This window comes from Pinus tabuliformis, chromosome 9 (genome assembly GCF_031772625.1).
Source record: "Pinus tabuliformis cultivar Carrire ecotype Pingquan chromosome 9, CPIR1, whole genome shotgun sequence".
Lineage (NCBI taxonomy): Eukaryota > Viridiplantae > Streptophyta > Pinopsida > Pinales > Pinaceae > Pinus > Pinus tabuliformis.
The window spans coordinates 747964738-747991432 of NC_142307.1; the positions used below are offsets into that span (position 1 = coordinate 747964738).

The window sequence follows — 26695 nt, forward strand, 5'->3', positions numbered from 1 at the left end:
ATGTTGGGTCAAGCAGTTTCAACAAGAATACATGCAGATAACAAGTTGCATGTAGGATTTCCTAACTAGTTTTGGCATGCATGGTATGTGCATGTGTGTATTTGGTTTCATTGTTGTCGGTGGCATGGATTTTGCTAGTTTTTGGCAGTGGTTTTGAGCCTTGCCTTGGCATTTTCAGATAGCCATGGTGTGATGGGATTCTTTCTCGATTGAGCTTTGAATTACTAAAAGGTTTTGGATCTAGGTGAGGTGGTCTTAGGAAAATCCCAAGGGATGGGGGTGGAGATGTTTTTCTCCGGGAAGCCCTGAACATGTGGGTGGAGATAGGAAAATTACTGAAGGGATGGTGAAGGAATTCTGAGGAATCCATGCTCGGGTTGGTTTTGTGATCTCGAATTCGGTCTAGGTGAGATTAGAGTGTGGTGAGGGTTGAGGCGATTTAAGCTCTAGATTCCCTTATTTGTTTATGGATTGGTTTATCCCATGAGATTTCACCTTCATGCTTGGAATATGACATGGGGCTAATTGGCTAAAAGAAAGATTTGGTCCAACCCAATCTATGGTCAGGTGGTACATGGAAGTCCCTCACTTAGTTTGATTTTTCATATGGTTAATAAGAGCTAAGTTCCTTTTGTCTTTAATAAGTAAATGTACTTTTTATTATGTGGCTTTAACGGTTGTTTTATCATTATTATCTATCTGGTTATATGTTGGTTATAAGCATGGTTATATGACAGATCTAAGTATGGTTTTTATCACATTTCATTCAATGAATGTCTGGTTAATGGATGCATGACCTAATTGGTGTTATGGAAACTAATATGAGAAGGCATAAATCCTTCTTGCTAAATCTCAAATAAGTTTTAAGATCCTCATGTTCAGATATGCATTCAGGACCTGTAGGTTGCATGTTCACTATGTGTTTGATGTAGAAATTTTCAATAATAAACACTTATTCAATAGAGATTATCCTGATTATACACTATTGCGGAATACATGCACAATACATAACCTCCTCTACGTTGATCATCAATTTAGCACCATCAAAAACAATGAAACATCAATATCATTCACACATTAACACAGTATGTAACCCGGGGAAAGCTTACAGTTGAAAACCCCACATTATCTGTATATTAATGATTGAGAACATGTAACAATACATAGTACAATACTCCTCTCAAGTATCCAGCACTATATCCACCTGTTACACACAAAACTAGCTCAGATCCGAACAAGTCACAGGTTCAAATCTCCTCCGCTGCTTTGCCTGCCTCTATTGCACACAATACCATGTGAAATCACTCACCCTGGAAATCACGTGAGCACAGGCTACTTCACTGGGCATATACTGTGCAATCCTCATGGGCATACTCAATCCATTGATTGTGCAAGATCTCATGCACGACTATAGTCACAACTAATAGCAATCTCAACCTCTAACACCTGTCTCCACTGAACTGTACATGAATTAAGTTAACTAATGTATTCTTCAGTTGAATTATGAGTTAATAACTAGTGAATTAATTTAATCAATTAATTCACATCACTCATCACTAGTCTATTTGCAGTTAGACTAATTACAACTAGTTTAACCAAGTCAAACTGAACACAACTCCATCAACTCCACATCAACTCCACAGAACTCAACCACATGAGTTCTAACTGATGTCCTGCATGCAATAGCTCAACTGACTCACAAGAAAAGCATATTTCCTTCTGACAGCTGCATGTGCCACATCTGTAGCTCAAACTGAAGTGCTCCAAGAGGATAAGATAATGTTTATAGTCTAAATATTATTATGAGACAATAATATCTGACTTTTCTATTTTTAGCCTGGCAGTCTAAAAATAGACTTTGATCACACCGCTGTGAACCAGAAATAGAAGTCCATCTATTTTTCCCAACATGACCAATCATCCATAAACAACATCCTACAACTCATAGACCATGATCCATATATCTAAAAATAGACATAGTCTAAAAATAGACTTTGCGCCATAATTTTCCTGCGGGCCCACTTAGTGAAGGCGACTCCTTTCCATTAAGCTCCATCATCTTGTTGCATTCTCAACACTCCCTCTCAACAAGATATGGATTATCAGCAACCCCTATCCTACCTCGGTGGTATTCGAATTTGCTCCTGGTGAGCACCTTCGTCAAGATATCAACATCCTAATCCTCCGTTGGAATGTATGAAAGTAACATGATTCTCCGCTGCACACAATCTCTGATATGATGGTACCTGCTGTCAATGTGCTTAGATCTATCATGAAATACATGATTAGCTAAGAGTTTAATGCAACTCTAGTTATCACAGTAAATCATAGTAGGCTCCAAGTAAGAACCGAACAAACCGACCAGGATCTTCTTCATCCATATAGCCTCCCATGCAGCCAAACTTGTTGCCATATACTCGGCCTCTACTGAACTGAGTGCCACGGATCTCTGCTTCCTGGTGTACCAAGAAACTGTTGTCACTCGATACTGAAGACCCCTCCTGATTTGCTCTTTCTTTCCGTTGGGCTCCCTGCCCAATCTGCATCCGTGAAGCCACATAGCTTCACCTCATCCTCCTGTCTGTACCAAAAACCATATCCTGATGTGCCTCTCAAATAATGCAATACATGCTTGCCCGCCTTCTAGAAGAGCTTGGTTGGCTTAACCATAGCTTGTGAAAGCTGGTTAACAGCATAGCATATATCGGGTCGTGTATTGACCAGATACATAAGCGACCCCACCAACTGTCGATAAACAGTGGCATCCACTTCTTCTGCCGAAGTGGCATCCTCCTTCCTCGAACCTCCAAGAAGAGGAGTATCAACAGGATTGCAGCCATGCATGTTGAACTTCTCCAGTATCTCCCAAGCATACTTACCCTGAGAAACAAATAGTCCATCACTACGCTGCCAAATTTCCAATCCCAGGAAATAATGAAGGAGGCCCAAGTCCTTCATCTCAAACTCCTTAGCAAGATCATCCTTGCATGGAAGTATCAATAGCTCATCACCCGTTAGAATCAAATCATCTACATAAAGTACAACGATAAGCAACTTACCCTCCACCACAATCTGGTATAGGTTAGGATCCACCTCACACTTGGAGAATCCAAGTCCGATGAAATAGCTGTCTATCCATGTGTACCAAGCACATGGTGCTTGTTTCAACCCATACAGTGCTCTCTTGAGCCTACACACATGCGACTCGCTACAGAAGATCTCAAAACCTTTGGGCTGCTCTATGTACACCTCCTCCTCAATGACTCCATTGAGGAACGTAGTCTTCACATCCATCTGATGAATGTGCCATCCCATCTGCACTGAGAGAGAAAGAATCGTCTGTATGGAATAATACCTTGCGACAGGTGCAAAGGTCTCCTCATAATTGATCCCAGTATCTGTGAAAAGCCTCAGGCAACAAATCTTTCCTTTTAATTCTCCACACTCTCGTCAGCTGCCTGCTTAACTTTGTAGATCCATCTCGAACCCACCACTGATTTCCCTTCCGGTCTAGGAACAATCTCCCATGCACTATTTCTGACAATCGAATCATACTCTTCTACCATGGCGTCTACCCATGCGAGATCCTCCACAGCTTCCTCGAAAGAGGATGGCTCAGTCACAACACATTTTCTCACAAAAGCCATGTATCCAGTGTACCGATCAGGTGACTGTCTCTTCCTGCATTGGGTTGTAGCTGGTCCTACAACTTTCTCTGCATCTTGAGCCAGTCGCTCAGCTTTTGTCAAGTGCTTTCACCCTCTTATGGTTGGCGCTACATGAGTGGTCTCTTCCACTCCATGAACCTCATCCTGTGGCTGATCCACGTCTTGAAGCTCATCCTTAGGAACTAATAGCTCCTCATCTGCATGCAAGTGTAGCTCCCTCTCAAGCGAACACTTCATGGATTTCTCCTCCTGAAATTTTATATCCTGTCGCACAACAGTCTTACCACTATCTGGAAAATACACACGAAAGTTGTGGGGCGTATCAGTGTACCCCACAAATATCCCAACCCATGCGGTCGGCTCCAACTTCTTCCTAGCATCCTTCATCACATGCATGTAAACGTTAGCACCAAAAATCCTCAAATGAGAAAGATCAGGCTTCTTACCAGAATAAGCCTCCTCGGGTGTACTCATCCCAAGTATCCTATGAGGACAACGGTTCTGCACATATACTATTGTATTGCATGCTTCCACCCACAAGTGAAGGGGTAGGCCCTGATCATGTAACATCGCCCGTGCAACACCCACGATCGTTCTGTTCTTCTGCTCAGCAACCCCGTTCTGCTGTGGGTTATGGGGAGCTATGAACTCTCTTCGAATCCCTTCTGCACTGCAGAAATCCTTGAACTTGCCAGAGATGTATTCACCGCCATTGTCACTCCTAAGAGCCTTCACCTTCTTCCCTGACTCCTTCTCAACCAATGCTTTGAACTCACGGAACTTTGAGTATGTCTCGCTCTTCTTCTGCATGAAGAAGATCCAACACTTACGAGAGAAATCATCAACAAAGATCACATAATACCTGTGTTTTGTTATCGAAGCTACTGAGAAAGGTCCACACACGTCTGTGTGAATTCTCTCAAGGATCGTCATGGCGCGACTATCCTTCTCGTGAAAGGTGGCTTTCACAAAGTTTCCCAAAGTACACCCCTTGCACTGATATGACTGCGCAAGAGTGCCTTTAGGAAGCCCTGTAGTGATCTGCTGCAGTATCTTCAAGGCTCCATGGTGAAGGTGACCCAATCTCTTGTGCCACAGCTCACCATCATCCCGTCTCACCAATCCTTCTGCCTTGCATGCCATTGCTGCACATCCATCTACATGCAACTGATAAAGGTTCCTCACTCGAACCCCTATCTTTCTGGTTTCTCCAGTTGTCTTACTGTGCAGGAAAGCCTTTCCCTCGCTAAAAACAACATCATATCCCTTGTCTTCTAACATCGCCACAGAGATAACATTCTTCTTCAATCCTGGAACATGCATCGCTCCCTTCAATACGAAGGGACTCCCTCTCAAAGGAAATGGTACCGATACCAGTCGCACTGTATCTATCATCATCGCCCATCTCGATGTGCACTCCAAGATCTTTGTCCTCCATATCAGAAAACAAATCTCGATCTCCTGTCATGTGAAAAGATGCACCACTGTCCAAGAACCACACCGATCCCATCACACTTGAAACCAAGCATGCAATCAATGAAAAATCAAGCTCAAACTGTGAGGCTAGAGCCTCTCCTGCTGCAAATCCAACAACTTGCTTGTTCTTCTTCTTCTGCGGACAATTAGTGGCATAGTGTCTGTGCTGGTGACAGTGAAAGCACTTCACCTTAGACATATCCTACTTCTTGACTTTCGCACCAGACTGAGAATATTTCTTGCTCTTCCCCTTCTTTGCTTTGGTAGCCAAAGTGCAATTTTCTTGATCAAGTCCCTTTGATGAAGATCCGTCCCTGGTATTCCGCCTGATCTCCTCCTGCACAAGATCTGACCAAAGTCTCTCCCATCCTGGTAGTTTCTCCCAAGCTCACCAAGGACAGCCAAGCTCACCAAGTCCTCATCATCGACAGTCACTCCCACACTTCCCAGCTCATCTCGACACTGAGTGAACTTCGTGAGATACTTGGGCATACTGTCTCCCTTCTCACATTTGATGTTTCTGAGTTTATCCTTGAGCGCCAGCTTCCTCTGATCGCTCTTGCTTTGGAATAGATCTGTCAATGCTTTCCACATCAAGTATGGAGAAGCCTTTCCATGCAGGCTGGACACAATGTGATCCTTCACGCCCTCCAACAGAATCCTTCGACACTTTGCTGTCTTCTTTTGCCAAGCATCAACTTGAGTAGCATCAGTAGGCTTTGGGACATCAGCCTCTATGAAATCCTTTAGCCCATTATCATCTAACACCGCCTCCATCCTGTCCTTCCATGCAATATAGTTCGAGCTGCCCTCAAGAGCATACTCCAATCGCAATCCGTTGAAAGACATTGCCACGTTGATACCAAGAAAATACTGCTGCAAATTCGAATTCCACCAGCTCCAAAATCAACTGCCTCTGATCTAAGATTCATGAGAACAAAGTATTTCTTGTACAGAGATTGACTGTATGGGCTTTTACTGGATATCTCACCTTCCAAAGGAAGGATGAATCCAGAGGCTACCTGGCCCGATTACAGACTCTGCCTGAAGAAATAAGATGTAAACATTTCCTGAATAGTAGATCTGATGATTCAACAACTCCGATACCATGTAGAAATTTTGAATAATAAACATTATTCAACAGAGATTATCCCGATTATACACTATTGCAGAATACATGCACAATACATAACCTCCTCTACGTTGATCATCAATTTAGCAACATCAAAAACAATGAAACATCAATAGCATACACACATTAACACAGTATGTAACCCGGGGAAAGCTTACAGCTGAAAACCCCACACTATCTGTATATTAATGATTGAGAACATGTAACAATACATAGTACAATACTTCTCTCAAGTATCCAGCACTAGCTCAGATCCGAACAAGTCACAGGTTCAAATCTCCTCTGCTGCTTTGCCTGCCTCTATTGCACACAATACCATGTGAAAATCACTCACCCTGGAAATCACGTGAGCACAGGCTATTTCACTGGGCATATACTGTGCAATCCTCATGGGCATACTCAATCCATTGATTGTGCAAGATCTCATGCACAACTATAGTCACAACTGATAGCAATCTCAACCTCTAACACCTGTCTCCACTGAACTGTACATGCACTAAGTTAACTGATGTATTCTTCAGTTGCATTATGAGTTAATAATTAGTGAATTAATTTAATCAATTAATTCACATCACTCATCACTAGTCTATTTGCAGTTAGACTAATTACAACTAGTTTAACCAAGTCAAACTGAACACAACTCCATCAACTCCACATCCAACTCCACAGAACTCAACCACATGAGTTCTAACTGATGTCCTGCATGCAATAGTTCAACTGACTCACAAGAAAAGCGTATTTCCTTCTGACAGCTGCATGTGCCACATCTGTAGCTCAAACTGAAGTGCTCCAAGAGGATAAGATAATGTTTATAGTCTAAATATTATTATGAGACAATAATATCTGGCTTTTCTATTTTTAGCCTGGCAGTCTAAAAATAGACTTTGATCACACCACTATGAACCAAAAATAGAAGTCCATCTATTTTTCCCAACATGACCAATAATCCATAAACAGCATTGTGCAACTCATAGACCATGATCCATATGTCTAAAAATAGACATAGTCTAAAAATAGACTTTGCTCCATAATTTGCCTATGGGCCCACTTAGTGAAGGCGACTCCTTTCCACTAAGCTCCATCATCTTGTTTCATTGTCAACATTTGATGGAATATTTTTTCTAGTTGGGAGAGGTCGGGTCAAGTCTTGGTTTAAGTTTTTGTTTTGAAGCCTTGTTTCTATGTAATTTATCATTTTTGGAAGTTTCAATGAGTTCTTGGCAGGGGCTTGAGTCTTATCCCTAAAAAGGTGGCTCAGAATTAAGGGTCGCTGACATAGATCTGACTGAAAAAGTCCACAATCGCTTGGAATAAAACCTATGGGAGAGATTGGATGGTTACAGTCATCTAGAGGCCTTGGAAAGGGAGTGACTAAGGCTCTAGGTATGTGAAACAAAGATTTAACTCAAGGGTGGACACCTGAAGGGGTTGGGTTGCTCATGGAGGTCCTATGGCACCTGAGGGAGGTCAGTAAAGTATTAAGTTGTCAAATCCATTTTCTTAAGATCATATAGGAGGTTGAGTCTTATCATAGTGACCCTCATCAAATGTTTACCCTATAAAAATTGATGAATGTGGGTAAATGTGGGAGGAGGTAGGTTACAAAACAACAAACTTGTCCTTTGGACATGTTTGGGTCCAATTTGGGATACCAAGGAGTATCATTTCATACAAGGAAACAATATTTATTAGTTCATTATGGACTACATTGTGGGATAAGATGGACACTGGGTTAAATAGGTCTACAACATTCCACCCACATATAGGCGACCAAACAAAAGTAGTCAACAGGGTTTTGGTGCAACTTTTAAGGTGTTACAATCAAAAGGATCTAAAAGACCTAGGATTAAAATATGGTATATATACAATACTCTTATAATAGAGTAGTCCACACTTCCATTCATAAGTCCCCATTTGAAACTTGTTTGGATATTTTTCACCTTCACCTTTGGATATTGCATATGGGAAACAAGGAAGAGTAAGGAAGGGCCTTACATTGGATGACTTAAGAGGAAGAAAATTTGTTGAGAAGACCAGGTAGATCCATATACAGGTACAATATGCGTACTCTTGAGAATGGTCACAAGTTGTTGTTATATCAGATGTTGTGATAGTGTTGTTACTCTTGACATATTATTAAAGTGTTATTACTTATAACATGTTATAATGTTATTACTCCCGACATGTTGCTATAGTGTTGTTACTATAATAATGTTGTTACAATGTTGTTACTTCTAACACACTATGATATTGATACTATAGGCTTCTTATGTGTTGTTCCTCCTAGTTGGTTGTGATGTTGTTACTCCTATTTGCGTAAATGTTAATACTACTCCAAGTGCATCCCCTATTTTGTCATGCCACCATAATTCCAAGGGATGGATATGACATAGTTATAACCTCCTATTTTCTCACAAGAGTAAATGGAACAACTATCCCTCCCGATTGAAACTAGACATGCTATAATGGACTTGTTTACCTAGAGAACCTTGTGAAGATAGATCAAAGGCACCAAAGAACCATTACTACAAATGTGATCAATTGAAGGAGTCAATGTGGCCACATTGTAATAAAAGGAGAACCTTATGTTATTTTGGCTTAGTTGTTGAAGTTAAACTATACAATTAATATAGTAAGTTAGGATGACCTAAGAATCATAGATTCTCATGGTTGTTCTTTGAACCTTTTCCAAGGATGGAAAATCATAAAAAATATAAAGCCACCCCCCCTTGAGGAGGAGAGGGGGAGAATGGTATGTTGTAATGTTATCAAATTGTAAAAGAATTTCTAGTTAATAAAGAACCTGCATGAGTTCTATTGCATCTATGTTTATTGTGTCTAAAGATTTAATTAAGGAAATCCATATTCATTCTTTCTAGTACCTCATTTAAGGAGGCAATGCACCCTCCTTGGAAAGGTACTTTTGTATTTTTATTAGATTTAATAGTTTTTCTTATATTAGCCTTTGCGTTTCTAGTCCTATGTGTGGTAATATTAATTTGCAGAGTTATTTCCTTTTCAAGCAAGACTTGGTCAGTTTCTTGTAATTAGATTTATATTTCTAAGGAAATAGTTGTTTTGGGAACATAGTAATTCACTTTGTGTTATAAGCAAGTTTAATTTCATGAAATAATTATTGTTCACTTACCAATTTAATAGATAGTGTTAGTTTTTGTTTGAGGTAGTGGCGGATAATTTTTCTAGTCTCTGTGGTTCCTAAGAGGCTAAGGAACACGAGATCTCCAAAACCTAAAATATGTCTCACAAGAAAAGACTTGGAGATACCTCAATTAGATTATTTGAAAAATAATTAAATATTTCCTAAGTCTAATTTAGGAAAAATGGTTAATTAAAGTGAATTAATTGAGGGAGTTTGATCTTGCTTTAGCGATTTCTGGAAAATCTAATTGACAAAGTCAAGATGATCTTATCCATTGGTTGAGATGTAATCGTGGTAATTGAGACTCCAACAAGAGATTATAAGATAAGGTCAAAGGGTTTGGAGAATACATAATTTACAAGAAAACATTTGAGAATTTCAACTTACACAGTTGTAGTATTCAACAGGGGCATAGTTGAATCTAGGGAAGCATCAGCAGCGTGGTTTCAGTCATGATAATTTCAAGAGAAATTCTTAGAAATTTTTCTAGTGTTCCATATTTAGGACAGGAGGCCGAGTTTTTCATGAATAGGAGGTTGATTCAGCTAGTGTGAGTAGCCAATTTCTCCAGTGTGAGTTGTAGGAGAAAAATTTCACTTCTAGTTGGAAGAAAAATTGTCGGAAGGAAGAGCAAAAACTCTAGGAGATAGAGGGAGGAATATCGAATTGTAGGGAAAAGCTCTAAGGGTTGTGTGAATTTACCAGAGGCTATGGTGTGCATTTCTAGGAAAGAGTATGGGTGCCAAGAAGGAGTGCCAGTAGCCAGAAGGAGGCTAGATTGATTTGTTGGAGGGAGAAGGATTTTCCCGGATATTTTCTAGTGATAATTATTGTCATATCTTTGCGAGTAAGGCAAGAAGTTGTAATTATCTATTTTTTTGAAGATAATAATAAAACCCTCATCTACTGCAGTAGTTTTCCCTTCAGGGTTTTTCCAAGGGAAATTTCCTAAAAATAATTGTGTCAAAATTATTGTGTGTGTGCATTATTTTCTTAGTTCCAATACTTTATATTCCACAGCGTATTTTTATTTGTGAAGAAATGCAGTGAGGTATTTAATATTTTTCATTAATAAATAATAGAAGATAAATAATTTTCTTAAGTTAGGAGAATAATTTCTAGTTGTTTCGATTCAAGAAAATTTCACATGGTATTAGAGAAAATCAAATAAAAGAGGCTCTAGAGTGAGGTTTGTGCAGTTCAGAGGGAGATTTGAAGCACTAAAAACTAGATTTTCATAGGCTAGCCAAGCAGTGTGAATTGTAGAGGCAACAATTCCATTTCTAGTATAGGGAGGTGATCTAGAAGAAGTGTGAATTGTCTCAATAGTAGGAAGCAAGAAATGAGGTTATAAGAAAATGGTTTCTAGGGGAAAATTAAATTCCAGAGTAGATCCAATGCAAACGCTTTGCATCAAAAGGGTTTTGCAGTAACATATTTGCATAGGGAAAGGATAAGAAATCATACCCTTGTGTGAAGGGGTTTCGACCCAGTTTATTATTTCTCGAATGAATTTGAGTTCTTGTTTTTTTGAAATATGGCCACAGTATGATTGAGAGATCATGATAGGTTGAATAGAGAATCCAACATTGGCATCTAGAAGGCCAGGATGATGTTTCTGTCAGATGACCATGGTCTGAAGGAGTTTTGTACAATAGTAATAGTTGTTCCAATAGATCCCATCTTGTTTCATGACTATAGGAGGGATAACTCCAATGAAAAGAGGATGATCGTCAATGATGTATGAGATCATATTGTTCCAATCATCACACAGAAGGGAACCATGAAGGATATGTGGATGCCATCATCAAGCTATACCAGGATCTATCAAAAAATAAAAAAATCATCCTCAAAGAGAAGTTGAGGATAGTCAAGATGAAGAAGGGGAAAGATGTGACCACCTATATCATCAAGATTGAGGGTGTTATAGGTGAACTGGCTGCAGTAGGAGAGAAGCCAACAAATGACAAACTAGCGTGTATAACACTCAATGGGTTTACCAAGGGCTGCTGTACATTTGTCTAGGTGATCTCTCGGCATGATAAGCTTCCATATTGGGAACACCTATGGAATGAATTCACTTACGAGGAGTTGAAGATCAGCTTGGTCAAGGGCACTACCAACAGTAGTGGCAAGACAATGAAGACAAAGGAGGAAGAGGATGTTACCCTTTTAGGAAAGGGGAAAGTGAAAAAGGGTGCTAGCCAAGGACACAACTTAAAGGGAGAAAAGAAGAAGAAATACGTGTCGAATATCAAGTGCTTCAGTTGTGGTGACTTTTTTCACTGTGTTAGCCAGTGTCTAAAGAGGAAGAAGGATAAAAATGGGAAGCATACAACAACTTCGGTAGAGATTGATGATTTGTCTTCTAGGTTGGATGATTAATGCACAATGTATGCAGCATTATCTTTAGGAGGGGAAGTATGAAACTCCAATATGTCAACTCAGGCAAGGTTTGAGGAAGGTGCAGGAGATCTAGATCATAGCTTAGGAGGGCTTAATCAATAGATCGAAAGATCCAGTTCTGTACATGATTCCTCAGTTTGACCATTACCTTTGATACATGAGCCCTAGATTTAAAGTAGTCGGAGGATCATAATTATGGAACAATCATGATATGGGAGGTACACGGGTTCAGTGTCAGCAAGGTGCGGTTAGATACTCGAGCGACAATTGTAGAGCCAATTGCACTGAGCAAGGCACAATAAGATACTCAAAAGACAGTTGCAGAGCTAGTTGCAATGACACAATAGATCAGGAGAGATCAATACACACAATTGCAATGATAGAAGTAGCGCAAATGTAATGTATGAGCATCAACAGTGTGAGTATTGCAGTGGAAGCACAAATTGGTTTAGCTACAACATGTAGGAAATGAATCAGAGTAGCATAGTAGCATGGTGGACAACGATTATCAGAGGATTTTCTTTACAGAGATTTTCAACTTCTCAGTCGCAGAGGGAGATCTATTTGTAGTGTGAGTTTGCCAAATATTGTCAAAAAGCAGTTGCAAAGGTTGATTATGGGTCTCTGAGGGAGGCCAAATTGATTTGGAGGGGCCAAGTAGTTTCCAGGAGTTCAGATCAACTAATAGAAGTGAAGGAATGAATTTACCGAAGGTTTTCCATTTATGGAAACCAGTTGTATCATAGATGTTAGGCACCAAAAACTTGGATCAGTTTGGCTACAACATTTTCCCACAAATCAACAAATAGTAGATATACTCATAAAGGCCTTGGGTAGGGAAAGTTTGTTTACTTCAGGGAACAGATGAGAGTAGTGGAGAACACCTACCTTGCTAAGAGGGAAAGTTAGTTTTTGTTTAACGTAGTAATGGATAGGTGTTCTAGTCTCTATGGTGTCTAAGAGGCTAACAAACATGAGATCATCAAAACCTAGAAAATGTTTCACGAGAAAAAACTTGGGGACACATCAATTAAATTAATTGACCAATAATTAAATATTTCCTAAGTCTAACTTAGAAAAATTGGTTAATTAAAGTGAATTAATTGAGGGAGTTCAATATTTCTCTACATACTTCTAGAAAAGTTAATTGACAGACTCAAGATTATCTTAGTCATTAGTTGAGATGTGGTTATGACCATTGAGACTCTAACGAGAGATGATAAGAGTAGGTCGAAGGGTTTGGAGAAGACATAGTTTACAAGAAAATATTTGAGCAATTTGACTTACCCAGTTGCAATATTCAACAAGGGTCCAGTTGAAGCTAGGGAAGCATCATTAGCAGAGTTTCAACACTGAGAATTTCTAGAGAAATTTTCAGGAGCTTTTCCAGTGTTCCAGAGTCAAGACAAGAGGCCGATTTTTCCAATAGAGGAGGTTGAATCTGCTAGTGCGAGTAGCTAGTTTCCCAGTGTGAGTTGTAGGAGTAGAGTTTCGCTTCCAGTTGCCAAAAAAATTGTTGGAAGGAAGAGTGAATAGCTTAAGGAGATAGAGGGAGGTAGATTGACTTGTATGGAAAGGTTCCCAGGGCTGTGCAAAATTACCAGATGTTATAGTGCACATTTCTGGGCAAGAGTGTGAATGTTGGGAAGGAGTTCGAGTAGCTAGGAGGAGGTTAGATTGATTTGTTGGAGGGAAAAGGATGTTCCCAGATATTTTCTAGTGAGAAATATTGTTGGAGTTTCACCAAAAAGGAAAGCAATTGTAACTATCTATTTCCCTAAAGATAATAATAAAACCCTCATCTACTGCACTATTTTTCCTTTCAGATTTTTTCCAGGGACAATTGTCTAAAATTACTGTGTCAAAATTATTGTGTGTGTGCATTATTTTCTTAGTTCTAGTATTTTATATCCCTTAGCATATTTTTATTTATGAAGAATTGCAGTTTGAGCTATTTGATATTTAAAAACAGTCTTTTTGGTAGAAATCATAAAGGAGAAAATTTTGCCAATGCGTTTCAATCCAACTAGTATGGTTCATTATTTGTCTTTAATAAATAATAAAAGAAAAATAAGTTAGAAGAATAATTTTTAGTTGTGATTCGTGGAAATTTCATAGTTAGTTCTTGTTCACATTTGAATTAGAATGAATGATTTCCTTCTACTCTTGAGTTATTTTTTTCAATCTTATTATTTCATTTGATCGGTCCTAGTGTTGAGTGATCTTTCTCAAACATTTAAGGACTCCCTTTTTGTAAAAATTATTATTTTTAATATAACTATAACATAATACCTAAATTAGTACTTGAATGGTTGCCCTGGAATATACAATGTATAAAGTTCTCGAGTGTTATATGAATCCCTAGTTGATTGAGCTGAGAGGCTCATTCTACAGCCTAGTATGAGGGGATGTGTAAGTTTTTCCATCCATCTGTGCCCCTTTAAAATAAAAATTATTCTATTCCTAGTATGAGGGGATGTGTAAGTTTGTTCGTCCATCCGTGCCCCTTTAAAATAAAAATTAAAATTAAAAATTATGTTCTAAATAGAAAAATAATGTCGACTAAAATTAAAAAAAATGAATATGTTGTAAAGTAATTAGAAGTAAAAAAAAGTGTGAATCACATGATTAAGTCTTATACTTTTCAAAAATATTTCAACAAGGGATTTAAATAAACTATTTGAAGATCTACGTTAACTAGTTTATGTTGATATCAACTTCATATATATCTATATATAGAAAAAAGAATAAGTTTTTATGGTTAAAATTTTTATTTGGTCCTATATATACTATATTTAGCATTCAAAAATATAATTTTAAAAATGACAAATAACACATTGCCTTTTGCACTCTAAAAAAGCTTGCACATGAAGACATTTGATCCCTCTCGGCTCATGTTCGATCCGTACTTAAGATGGATCTATGCTGGTAATTATAAGCATGTCTTCTACTTATCCTTCTTAGAAATTAAAAAGATAATTAAAAGAGCATCAAAAATCCTATAAGGTGACTTGGATTATCAAAAAATTATTAATGATAAAGACAACAAAGATCTCCAATCTAAAGCCATTAGTGTATTTGTTAAATTAGAGAATGTCAAGGAGGTTGAAACTTGGATTTGAAGTTTTTAAATTATTTAGGTTGGTTATAGTACACCATATGACCCTACATAAACATGTGACCCTACCTAAGTTCATGAATACTTCATGACTAAGGAACTTGATTATCTCAATGATGAACCATTTAAAATGCAATCTAATATTTTTTCCTTTAGAAACTGATCTTAACGACGAGCGAAGCAAAGCTTGGTAGTTAATCCAGACAAATGAAAAATGTTAAACATCGAAACAAAGGCCTTCACTAACAAAATTTGAACCATGTGGTTTTCCATCCCATTGGTTGGTGTACTTAAAAGACTTTCAAATTACTAAGAATAACATACAATCGATTTTAGATTTTCCCATTTAACCAAACCATAAAGATTTTAGGCTCCACAAGTCTTAGTTTGCTTAAGAATCTAATAAGCTCAATGTCACGTATGTCTTACCTATGCTGATTTGGATGAATCGACTAGAATATTGAGCAAACAAAAATTAATCTCCTAATGAGGAGAGGTGTCATATGCCATTAAGCTAGTTCTAGTTTGAGAACTAGTTCTAGATAAGTGCCCAAAGGGTAACTAGATGGCCTAAATCCTCAAGCTTATCTAGAAGGCCTAAATAATAACATCACGAAAAGGTTTTACAGTCATTTTACAATGGTATCCAGGCAACACATTAAGATAATATTCACCACCATGGTGCATTAGTGTTCTCTTTTTTTTTCTATTTATACATTGTAGAAAGACATGGTAAAGGATTAAATATATAGTAAAATTTAAGTTTAGGTGAACATTTTAGTCTTGGGATTGCCTTTGAATATTTTATTGAAGATTTATTTAAGCCTTTCTAAATTCCTTTGGTATGGGTTTTTAAAGGAATATTTGATTGAATAATATATTATAATAGAATTATAATCACAAGTTTGATATTTTATTGTATTGAGGTATTTTGTATATTAATAAGGGAGCTGTTGTAGTGAATCATTACATAAAATGTTATAATAAGATATTAGATAAAAAATAATAATAATTAAACAAAATAGTTGCTCAATTAAATAAATAATAAGTTGTCTGATTTCAATTTGTTATATTGTAATTTTTCTTTTATTAATAAAATGAGATATAGTTTTTTTTTAAATCATAATAGTCATATTATATTAAAAGAAATATAAATAATGATGATTCATATTGCTAACTATGATATTTCCAAACTTCATGTTTAGATTTAGTTTATCTCTCTATACACATTAAAAGGTTAAATAAAAATTTATAAAACATGTCAAAGAAAAATTTCAGAAAAAATCATGAGCATATGTGTGTATCTATATGTATTATGATGGTTTTAATAGAATTAATAATAAAAGTATTTTTATATAGAGAAATGTGAAATTTATATATAATATAAATAGTATTATAAAGAACCAACATAGATTCATCTTAACTATGAACCTATAAGTGTGTGAGGGATTGGGAAATCTCAAATCTATCCAACTATAAACCTTTCCGCAAGATTTGAACTCAAAAATAGGTTTGCATTTTGAAAGATTTTATCTTTCTTGATGCTCAGTTGATCTAGAGTTAAGATGGATATATGTTGGTTTAACAAAGTTTTAGCATGTAAATGAATAAGAGATAAAACCATTAACAAAGACCTAGAAACCAACTTAAATATATTTGGGAACACCTTGGGGCCACAGGTAGATAGTGTACTTTAATCATTGAATTTTGTGTTCCATGACCATACCACATTTATTTCTAGGAAAAGGCCCTCTCTTGTCAATGGGTAGGAAAATGATAAATATGACATAGTACCAAAAAAATTTGTGGCTCAAATCACATGCCCAAACTAAAAATGGTTAAGGATAGTTTTACCAAATGGAACCTTAGAAATTGTGCCCAAATGGTTATGGGGACCCAAAATTATGCATTTCCAACTAAATAAAGTCTAAATCAAAAGCACAAAGAGTAACACTAATAAAGTCACCTAAAAGATGTCCCAAGTTAATATCCTCAAGTGTCCAACAAGACCAATCATGTGTCTATAGGCCCAAGAATAAAAGTACCAAAGGTAAGGGGACCTTATCATAAAATTAGATGTCATGTGGAAAGACCATATCCAATTCTTAGCCTATGATAAGGAATCTCAAAGGGCTAGATCAACTAGTTTATGCCAATGTTGTTACAATTTTGGAAATTTCCATGTTGGTAGCTACTTGATTCAAATCCCCTTGAGATAGAAACATCAAATTATGCCAATAGTGTAATACCATGGCTTTGGCCCATGAATTATAATGTACTAAATAATTTGTTTTTTTCATAATGTGTTCTTTATGTGATAAGAGTCAAGTCATGTGGCTTGAGTTATAATGATCCTATATTTTAAAATTGTGCAATTTATTATAAATATTCCTAATGTAAAGTTCAAGGTTAAGGCCCAGCTATTGAATGCATATGGGTCCTAGTGGTGGGCTATGATTTGGTGTGGAATTAATATTATGATTTGGTGTGGAAGTAATATTTTCCTTTGTATGATTATGTATATGTTAAAATATGTAAAAAGAGAAAATTACATAATTTTATAATATTCACAAAGTTTTTTTCTTCAGGAAATAATAAGTGGACTATGATACTATAAGAAGGGAAGAGTAAAGGGAGTTGTTGGTGATTTGACCTTGTTATTTTCCTTTAATAGTGCTAAATTTTATTGCTCAAACTTCTTATAACATTTTCCATCACTATTTAGCTTTTTTGTGTGTATCAAGTGCAAGTTACCATAAACACTAGATGGGGGTAAAACCCAGTAAGAAAAAAAATCACCTTATCTTCCCTAGCACTATTGTTCATTCATTACTAAGAAAGGATACGAGGCATGATACCAAATTAATCCATTTCACCTATTATTGGGATGTTTTTCTATGGTACTTGATTCAAATCCCCTTGAGATATGTACATTAAATTATGCCAATAAGATAATACCATGGCTTTGGATCATGAATCATAGTGTAATAAATCATGTATTATTTCCATAATGTCATTCTTATGTGATAATAATCAAGTGGTTTGAGTTATAATGATCCTTTGTTGTTAAAATGTGCAATTCATTATAAATATTCCTAAAGTAGAGGTGAAAGCTAAGGCCCAACTAGTAAATACATATGGATCCTATTGGTGGGCTATGATTATTGTGTGGAAGTTATTTTTTGCTTGATATGCTTATGTATATGTAAAAAAACGTAAAAAGAGAAATTTACATGATTATATAATATCACAATTTTTTTTTCCTTGAGGAATTAATAAGTGGACTATGATGCTAAAAGAAGATAAGAGGAAAAGGAGTTGTTGGTGATTTGACCTTTTCATTGTCCTTTAATAAGTATTATATTTTCTTGCTCATAATTTCTTATAAGATTTTCCATCAATATTTAGCTTTTGTATGTGTGTATATCAAGTTCAAGTTGCCATGAACTTGAGTTGAAGCTAAAACTCTATCAGAAAATGTGTTTCCTTATCTTCTATAGGATTATTGTTCATTCATTTACTAAGTAAGGATAGGAGGCATGATCTTAAATTAATTTTCCTTTCCCATGTTATTGGGAACTTTTCCCGTGGTTATTATAATTGTTATGGATAAAAATGTGAAAAGAATTCCATATACATGTGGCTAGTAAGAACCCCTAAAATTTGGGTTATTTGCTATTGGAAATATAAGATGAAATGGAATGATTTGAAAGAGAAATGATTTATGGAATGTCCATAATATCTTAATTAGAAAAAATCAAACCTAAAACCCTATTATTATTTCTCAATTACCATTTTGAGGCTAGGTGTTGTCTCTCCCATAGTATTCCTAAAAGGTAGCCAATATTGGGACTCTATCTACTTGCACTAAACAACACTTAAGGGAAAAAGATTTCCAAAATATTGTTGAGAGATGAAAAGGGGCTAGATGTGGGATTTGAGTGCTTTGTAGTAATGAAATTGGCTAAGCTTGAGATTAATGGTTTGGGGTGAGTGATATTAGAGCCTCATAAGAGCTTCTATTTCCTTCATGATGTCATGTTCTTGCTTGAGGGTGAAATCCATAGTCAACTCCTACATTTGGGTAGTAAATTACTCCTAAGCAACAAATTTGGTGGATTGAATTCATCTTTAGATAAGTTTTCTTCATTAGCTCTTGCAAAATACTTTTTATTTTAATAATACAATGAATGAAAATGGGCGATGAAGAATTCACATTATGTGATTTTTTCTACTAATATCTATGTCTAAAATTATGTGTTATATTATTATTAATGGTCAAATTTATATGTGTAAATGGCAATGGTTACTAAGGAAAAAATCCTTGATGATAGTTCTTTATGGTCAAGGTAGACATCTAAGGACTCTATAAAGTAGCATGTGTCTAATGGCCAAGGGAAGTATCTAGGGATACTATAAATGGGTGTACTAGGGGTGCCATTCATGATTGTGGGGAAGCATCCCTTGGGTTTCCCCACAAGATTATCCTTAATTTTCCTTCGAGGGTTATGATGAGGTGATTGAATTGATGGTAATCCAACACAATTTATTATGATAAGTATCACAAGGCGACTCAAGGGAAGGTAGTTAAACAAGAATAAGTTGTCACATAGAAAAATAAAAAGCCCTTATTGTCATCCACATGTTAGTCTTGCATGAGAGTGCACATAAATACTTAACATCCAACACCCATATTAGAGGGGTATTTGTATGTGGAGAACAATATGTGAAATCCATGCATAATACGACCAACCTAGTATTATATACATGCATTTTCATATAATAATGATTATAAAATACATATTAAAATCATGTTAATAAATAAATTGATATATAAGATATTTATGTTCACTAGACAATGCACCATTTTTATATAGTGATTTGACTACTTAATCTATAAAAAATACATTATATCTTTTTTAAATTCAATTTATAATCTTTAATAAAAAACAAATATCGTTAAATATTAAACTTATTCAAAATAACTCATTAATAATAATAAAAAAATTAGTCATGGGTCAAATCTCCTCCATGCTATTGGGGTTAGGGCAGGGGTTAAGCCCGACCACATAAGCTCATGGCTAGATCCCTACGGATAATCGGCTAGGATTATAAAACAGTTGGAAAAAACAATTATTTTCAAAGAAATTCGAGAATGAAAAATATAAGAAAATACTCTAATTTTCTAAATAACACTATTTTATAACCAATGTTATATACTAAAAATAGTTTAATTATATATAATATTATTTTTAATGAATGTAATAATATTTTAATAATAATAATAATATCTTAATTTTATATTTATTAAAAAAAAACAATACACATATATAATAACTCATTTCATATTTGGATATTTTTAACTTTATTAATTCAATAATTATTCTTAAAGAAATAGGATACATTTATTCTGACGCGAATAAGATCTTTTTATTTATATTATATGAATGCTGTTAAATATATTAAATATATTTTAATTTTATATTTATTAAGTATGAAAATGAGTGGATATGAACAATATAAAAAAGCAATGGATTAAGAAAAATGAATTAAATTTGAATTAAGATAAATGTTTAATAATTTTTTTTTGTTATTTTATTATTTGTTATTACTATAGTTCGATTTGTTATTTTATTATTTGTTATTACTATAGTTCGATTTGTTTGTTATATATATATATATATATATATTTTCATGGTAAGCTTTTTTTTATTTTTTGTTTGAAATATTATAGCTTGCTATATCTTATTTATTATTGAATGTTGTTAGTGTTCACTAAATAACTGTACCAGTTTTATTTGACTGAGTGAGAAATAATTTTTTGATTGAGTGAGATTTTTTTTTCCCTTTTATCACATCTTAAATATGTTAGAATGTTGTTACTATTAGCTCAATAATTGCAAATAATTTTCACTAACAAAGTAAGTTCTTTCTGTATTAAAGTAAGTTTTCTTTATGTGTGAAGTGTGTAATGTTAATTATTATAAAATATACCATACATTATAGAGTATAAAGAAAACAATGCCTAATTTTTTTTTGTTATATTTTTACAATCACAGTAATAAAGTACTTTTATAGAAAAGAAATTTTCACAAATAAACATAATAAGAATTAAAATAAATTACCTAAAAAATTAACATTGTAATTTTTAAAAATTTAAATAAACTTAAATTTATTATAAACCTAAATTTATTAAATACTGAAGGAAAAAAAAAAACAAATTTGTAATATATAAATAATATAAAATTTAATAATTTAAAAAATAAATAAAATTTAATTTTTTGATTTCAACTTAAAATCATTTATTATAACAATTTAGATAATTATATATTTTTTAATATTTAATTAAATTTTTATTTATTTTTAATAAATATTAATATTAATAAAAATATTTAATTTATTAATATCACAATATTAAATATCTTGCACATCATTTATATTAAAATATCATTTGGATATCCTGGTTTGTTAACTTGTTATTTCACAAAACAAAGTGGAGTAATTCCCTCTTCTTTCTTTCCTTTTTATTAGGTTAATTTACAAAAATGGATTATCATGCCTGGTCAACTTGCTATTTTACACAACAACGTGGAGTAATTCCCTCTTCTTCCTTTCATTTTCATTAGGTTAATTTAGGACAATGAAGTTATTTATATATTATAACAATAATTTATTTTTAAAAATTAAGTTAAAAAAGTTAAATTGATGTATGCTATTTTTTTATGGGTGAAAATTAGTATATGAAATTTCTTTATTTCTAATATGATAACAATAATTTATTTTTAACATTATCATACATACAGTAAACATTAATTAGAATCTAATTTTTTAATTGTAGAAATTGGTTCATGGAATGTGGCTTTGTATTACAATTTGATAATTAAAATTCATAAAAATACTCATATTATATCTCTCTAAATTTGAACTTATAACTTTATAAAATGAAAATTATACCTTAATCATTAAACTTATTCAAATTATATTTTATATTTATATATATATTCATTTATTTTAAATTTAATACTCATATTTTATCTCTCTAAATTCAAACTTGTAACTTCATAAAATGAATTATATACCCTTAATCATTGAACTTACTCAAATTACCTATTATATATATATATATATATATATATATATATATATATATATATTCTCATCAGTTTTTTCCATTTCTTTTGAACACTGGTAATTTGAAATTACGAGATATCCATAATACCTATGATATGTTCAAAATTGACAAAGATCTAGTAAACTATATACTAATCCTATAGTAACATGATGAAAAAGATTATTATTGAGAAAAATATCTAATCCTATAGTAACATGATGAAAAAACTATTATTGAGAAAAATATCTAATCCTATAGTAACATGATGAAAAAACTATTATTGAGAAAAATACAGTGGTACTCCCCATATTAATTTTACTCACGATCCCCTACTATATAAATATAAATATAAATATAATTAATTTTAATTTTTAATTTTAATTATAATATATTAAAATTTAATCTTATTTTAAATTTTATATATAAAAAATAAAACTTATTTATTTATTTTGATAATTTATTATAAAATAAATGAACTTAAATTCAAGTTGAAATTGATCAAAGGAGGGGCTGGTAATCCAAATCATTGAGATGCGCGCTCTAATTCTTTGTAAAACATAATACGTCCAAGTTGAAAGATAAAACTAAGCGGATTCTGATAAATCTGAGGTCGATGTCACCTTTCACATCGCAAATGAGCTACAAGGCCTGATATTCAAGACTCCATTGACTTTTGGTAGAAACTGTGTTTAAAAAAGCCCCCATATTCATGCACATGTAATTTGAAGTTAAAGTTTATGGATTAAAGCTGCTCCGAAATTTTTGAAAATTCAACATAGCAGCTGAACGCACAACTACACCCGAAAAATCCCAAGCCCCTGCAAATATAAAACTAATATCGACAAGGAAAGGCTCCAACTATTTCGAAAAATTCAAAAGGAAAAGGAATGGCAGGAGGAATTTGGTTCTGGTTGAACGCACACGTTCCCAAGTATTTATTTTATGAATATTGTTATTTAATGTACGACTTCACATTTTCTATAATTGTTTGGACGTTTTCCTGTAACTCGTCATATAAAAACAGAACCACTGAGTTGTCATTCAACATGAGAGGAATATTAATATTGATTTCAATGGTTACATCTGAACAATAATCATATTTTTATTATTACCATGAGTAAACGAAGCTAGAGAATGTCAAATTCCTCTGGTCACAAAGAAGTACACAAAGTGTTAAATCAGAAAAATGTATTATATTAAATGTTATTGGTACCCAGTACCATCAAATTTGAGAGGGAAAGCCTGATTAGTGAAGGGGCAAGGCCCCCAAGGGGGGCCCTTATGCAGACAGTCAAGGCTTGCACAGTAATTATGGAGAAGTTGGCATAAGATTGATGAACCCTGTGATAAGTTAAAACAACAGCTTGGTGTCAATTCTAACGATCTCAACACTGGAAACAGGAGCCTAGTATCTATGAAGGTATTCAAGTAATTTATGAACCATGAAAACAAATCTAGGCATGCTGAGTAACAGTGAGCATAGGTGGTGGTTGCATTCCTTTGACTTTAATCATAATATGTACTTTAGTTGTTGTTGCAAGATATCTAGGTTGTTGACAATTGATTCTCAAGAATCCTGATTGCTTCCTGGTTGTCATTGGGTCAACTTCCAGGATTTCGATGCTCTTCACAGGTCATTGTAACCCCAAAAGGCAAAAAGAAAATTGTCAAACCGAACTATCTGATAAGAGTTTTGATTTTATAGGTGATTGGTATGTTTGGCTGTGGCAGCATGCTGAAGAAAAAATCCTCAGCTCTTGGTTCTCATATGCTGAGAGATCTGGCTATATTAGAAAAATTTAATATCGTTTCAACATGTTTAGCCCATGTATCATTTATAAGAGGGTTGAGCTCTACTGCTTCCAAGCATAAGGACAAATCCCCTTTGGACGTTCTATCAAACTTCTTATCCACCATACCCTTTTCCATTAGACAGCTGAATTCTCAGATCCAATTCGTTCCAGCCCTCTAGTGACAGAAGAAGATGGGAAGAGCACCCTGTTGTGACAAGGCAAATGTCAAAAAAGGACCTTGGTCACCAGAAGAAGACGCAAAACTCAAGGCGTTTATTGAACAGCATGGCACTGGTGGCAATTGGATTGCTCTTCCACAGAAAGCTGGTATATATATATATATTACAGATTCCTTGATGGACCATGTTGTTTTTCTTGCTTCTACATTCTGATGCCAATGGATTTATTCTCAGATTGATGATTTTTTCTGGCCTGGTTGGTTGCAGGTCTGAAAAGGTGTGGAAAAAGCTGCAGGCTTAGATGGTTGAACTATTTGAGGCCAGATATAAGGCATGGTGGTTTCTCAGAAGATGAAGATAACATCATTTGTAGCCTCTATGCAAGCATTGGAAGCAGGTATGGTAGTATTAGAATTAGTTTTCATGTTTACATGTGTGAAATAAGCATATTTTGTTTCATCTTGGAATTATTAATATGACTATAAAATCTCTTGTGTTGCATCATCTTGGAATTGATTTTGTAATGCATCATCATGCAAATGCTTCTATGACTACAAAATCTGAAGTCCCTTGGAATTGCTTCTGTGTTGCATCATCTTGGAATTGCTTCTGTGTTGCATCATCTTGGAATTGCTTCTATGACTACAAAATCTGAGCTGTTTTGGAATTGCTTTTATGTTGCATCATCTTGGAATTGCTTGTGTTGCATCATCTTGGAATTGTTTCCGTGACTACAAAATCTGAGCTCTCTTGGAATTGCTTGTATGTTGCATTATCTTGGAACTGCTTCTGTTTTGCATCGTCTTGGAATTTGCTTCTATGACTACAAAATGATATCTGAGCTCTCTTGGAATTGCTTCAATGTTGCATCATCTTGGAATTGCTTTTATGACTACAAAATCTGAGTTCTCTGGAAGAATAAGAGTAAATAAAAGTCTGGCTGGCCTACAATTTTGTGCAGGTGGTCTATAATTGCAGCCCAGTTACCTGGAAGAACAGACAATGACATAAAAAATTACTGGAACACAAGGCTGAAGAAAAAGTTGCTTGGGAAACGTAAAGATCAGCAAACACGTAGGTTTAAAGAAGCAAAGAACATGAGTAATGGCACAGGGCCTTATGTTTCAGAAGGTATGTCTACTGCATCATCCACCATCAATGCAATTAGATCTCTGATGTCAAACACCGAGGCACTTTATCTGTCAGATCGAATGCCTCATATGGATATGGATCCATCATCATTGGGCCTGCTTAATCCTCAGGTCTTGCAGCATACTGTATCAAATATTGCTAATTATTGCTCAAGCTCAGAGCATATTAGCTTTGGAACTGGTCCTCCCCAGGGACTGGATCAGGAGCTTACATTTGACAATGCAAGTCTGAGAAAGCTGCTCTTTAGGACTGAGTGTGGCTTCACTGCAGAAAATAACAATAACAGTGTCTCTCAAGCATCTCCACCAATCCTTAGTTCTCAGATATATTCGCCATCTACTATTTTGGATCCCGGGCTTGTCCATGACTCTTTTGAAAAATGCTGCATGAATGTGAACGTGAAAGAAGAACCAGTTGTAGGTGCACTAGACCATCACCATATCGATTACCTGCCTTCTATGACACTGAGAGACAGCTGCAGCTCTACTGAGGGAAATTATATACAGTCTCCATGGTTATATCAAAATGGGCTTCAAGATCACAGCTGTTTGACCTATGAATTCCCAATGGAGCAGCTGAATGAGGGCCTTTACTGGAACAGTGCTTCAAGTTCCTTGCAAGGACATCATGAGAAAGAAGATCTCTGTGCCTATTCATCTTACAAAGGGAGTGCTCATGCTCAGGAGACTGGTGCCACATTTTGGGGGGGCACCCAATTGCCTTGTAATTATACAAAGCCATTGTCAGACTGCCCTAACTATCTTTCTGGTGCTCCATCTGATGCCAATCAGCAAGGATTATCACGTTCACAAGAGGCTGGGATCATCTACTGACAACATTCCATGTTATAGAATTTTAAATCATGTCTATTTGCTTATTTGTCTAGAGGTTGAAATTTTGTATATCAGCGCTGTATTCAAATAAAACATGGTCGGTGTATTCCAATTCCTTGTCCTCCATTTATTTTTTTCTACTGTTGAATTAGTTGCTTGATTCCAGATTTCATCTTCTCATTGTTGGGTTTTCTCTAAACTTCAAATGTCACTATGACATGGCAGTGCCATTGGCCTTTTTGGAACTTGTAATGTATCATGAGTACATATCTCAGACATGGGTTCTTGTCCATGCAATATCCTCTGATGAATAGATGATTTCTGCTCTATCAGAATGCAAATGGAAATGCAAGGAGAAATAATTGCTGTAAATAAAGTTGTATCATTTCTCATGATCCCTGTTTCCACAGAAATATCTCATATTCTGGTCACATGCAGATCACATGCAGTGACTTCAGTGTATTTGTTTATTTGTGCTTGTATTTTTCATCACAGGATGAAAGAAGTTATATTTTTTCGCGGTGAACTGTTACCTTACAAACCGATTTTATACGTTTAATAGTGTTTTGCAGGTCAAAAGCAGGTGTTTCTCTGCTACGAAAATCCTTTGCTTTACAGCTAGTGTAAATGCATCATAGTTTATTAAACGTTTTGAGAAATCAAAATA

General features: G+C 34.9%; 1 protein-coding gene across 1 annotated transcript; it reads left to right on the top strand.

Annotated features, from left to right (window-relative positions):
* Positions 1-23345: 23345 nt before the first annotated feature.
* On the top strand, positions 23346-26423 carry LOC149150865 (transcription factor MYB36-like). The gene is made up of 3 exons (XM_089438874.1): positions 23346-24191; positions 24311-24440; positions 25005-26423. The coding sequence occupies exons 1-3, from the start codon at positions 24056-24058 to the stop codon at positions 26026-26028; spliced, it is 1290 nt and encodes a 429-aa protein (XP_089295000.1). The 5' UTR covers positions 23346-24055; the 3' UTR covers positions 26029-26423.
* The last annotated feature ends 272 nt before the right edge of the window (positions 26424-26695 follow it).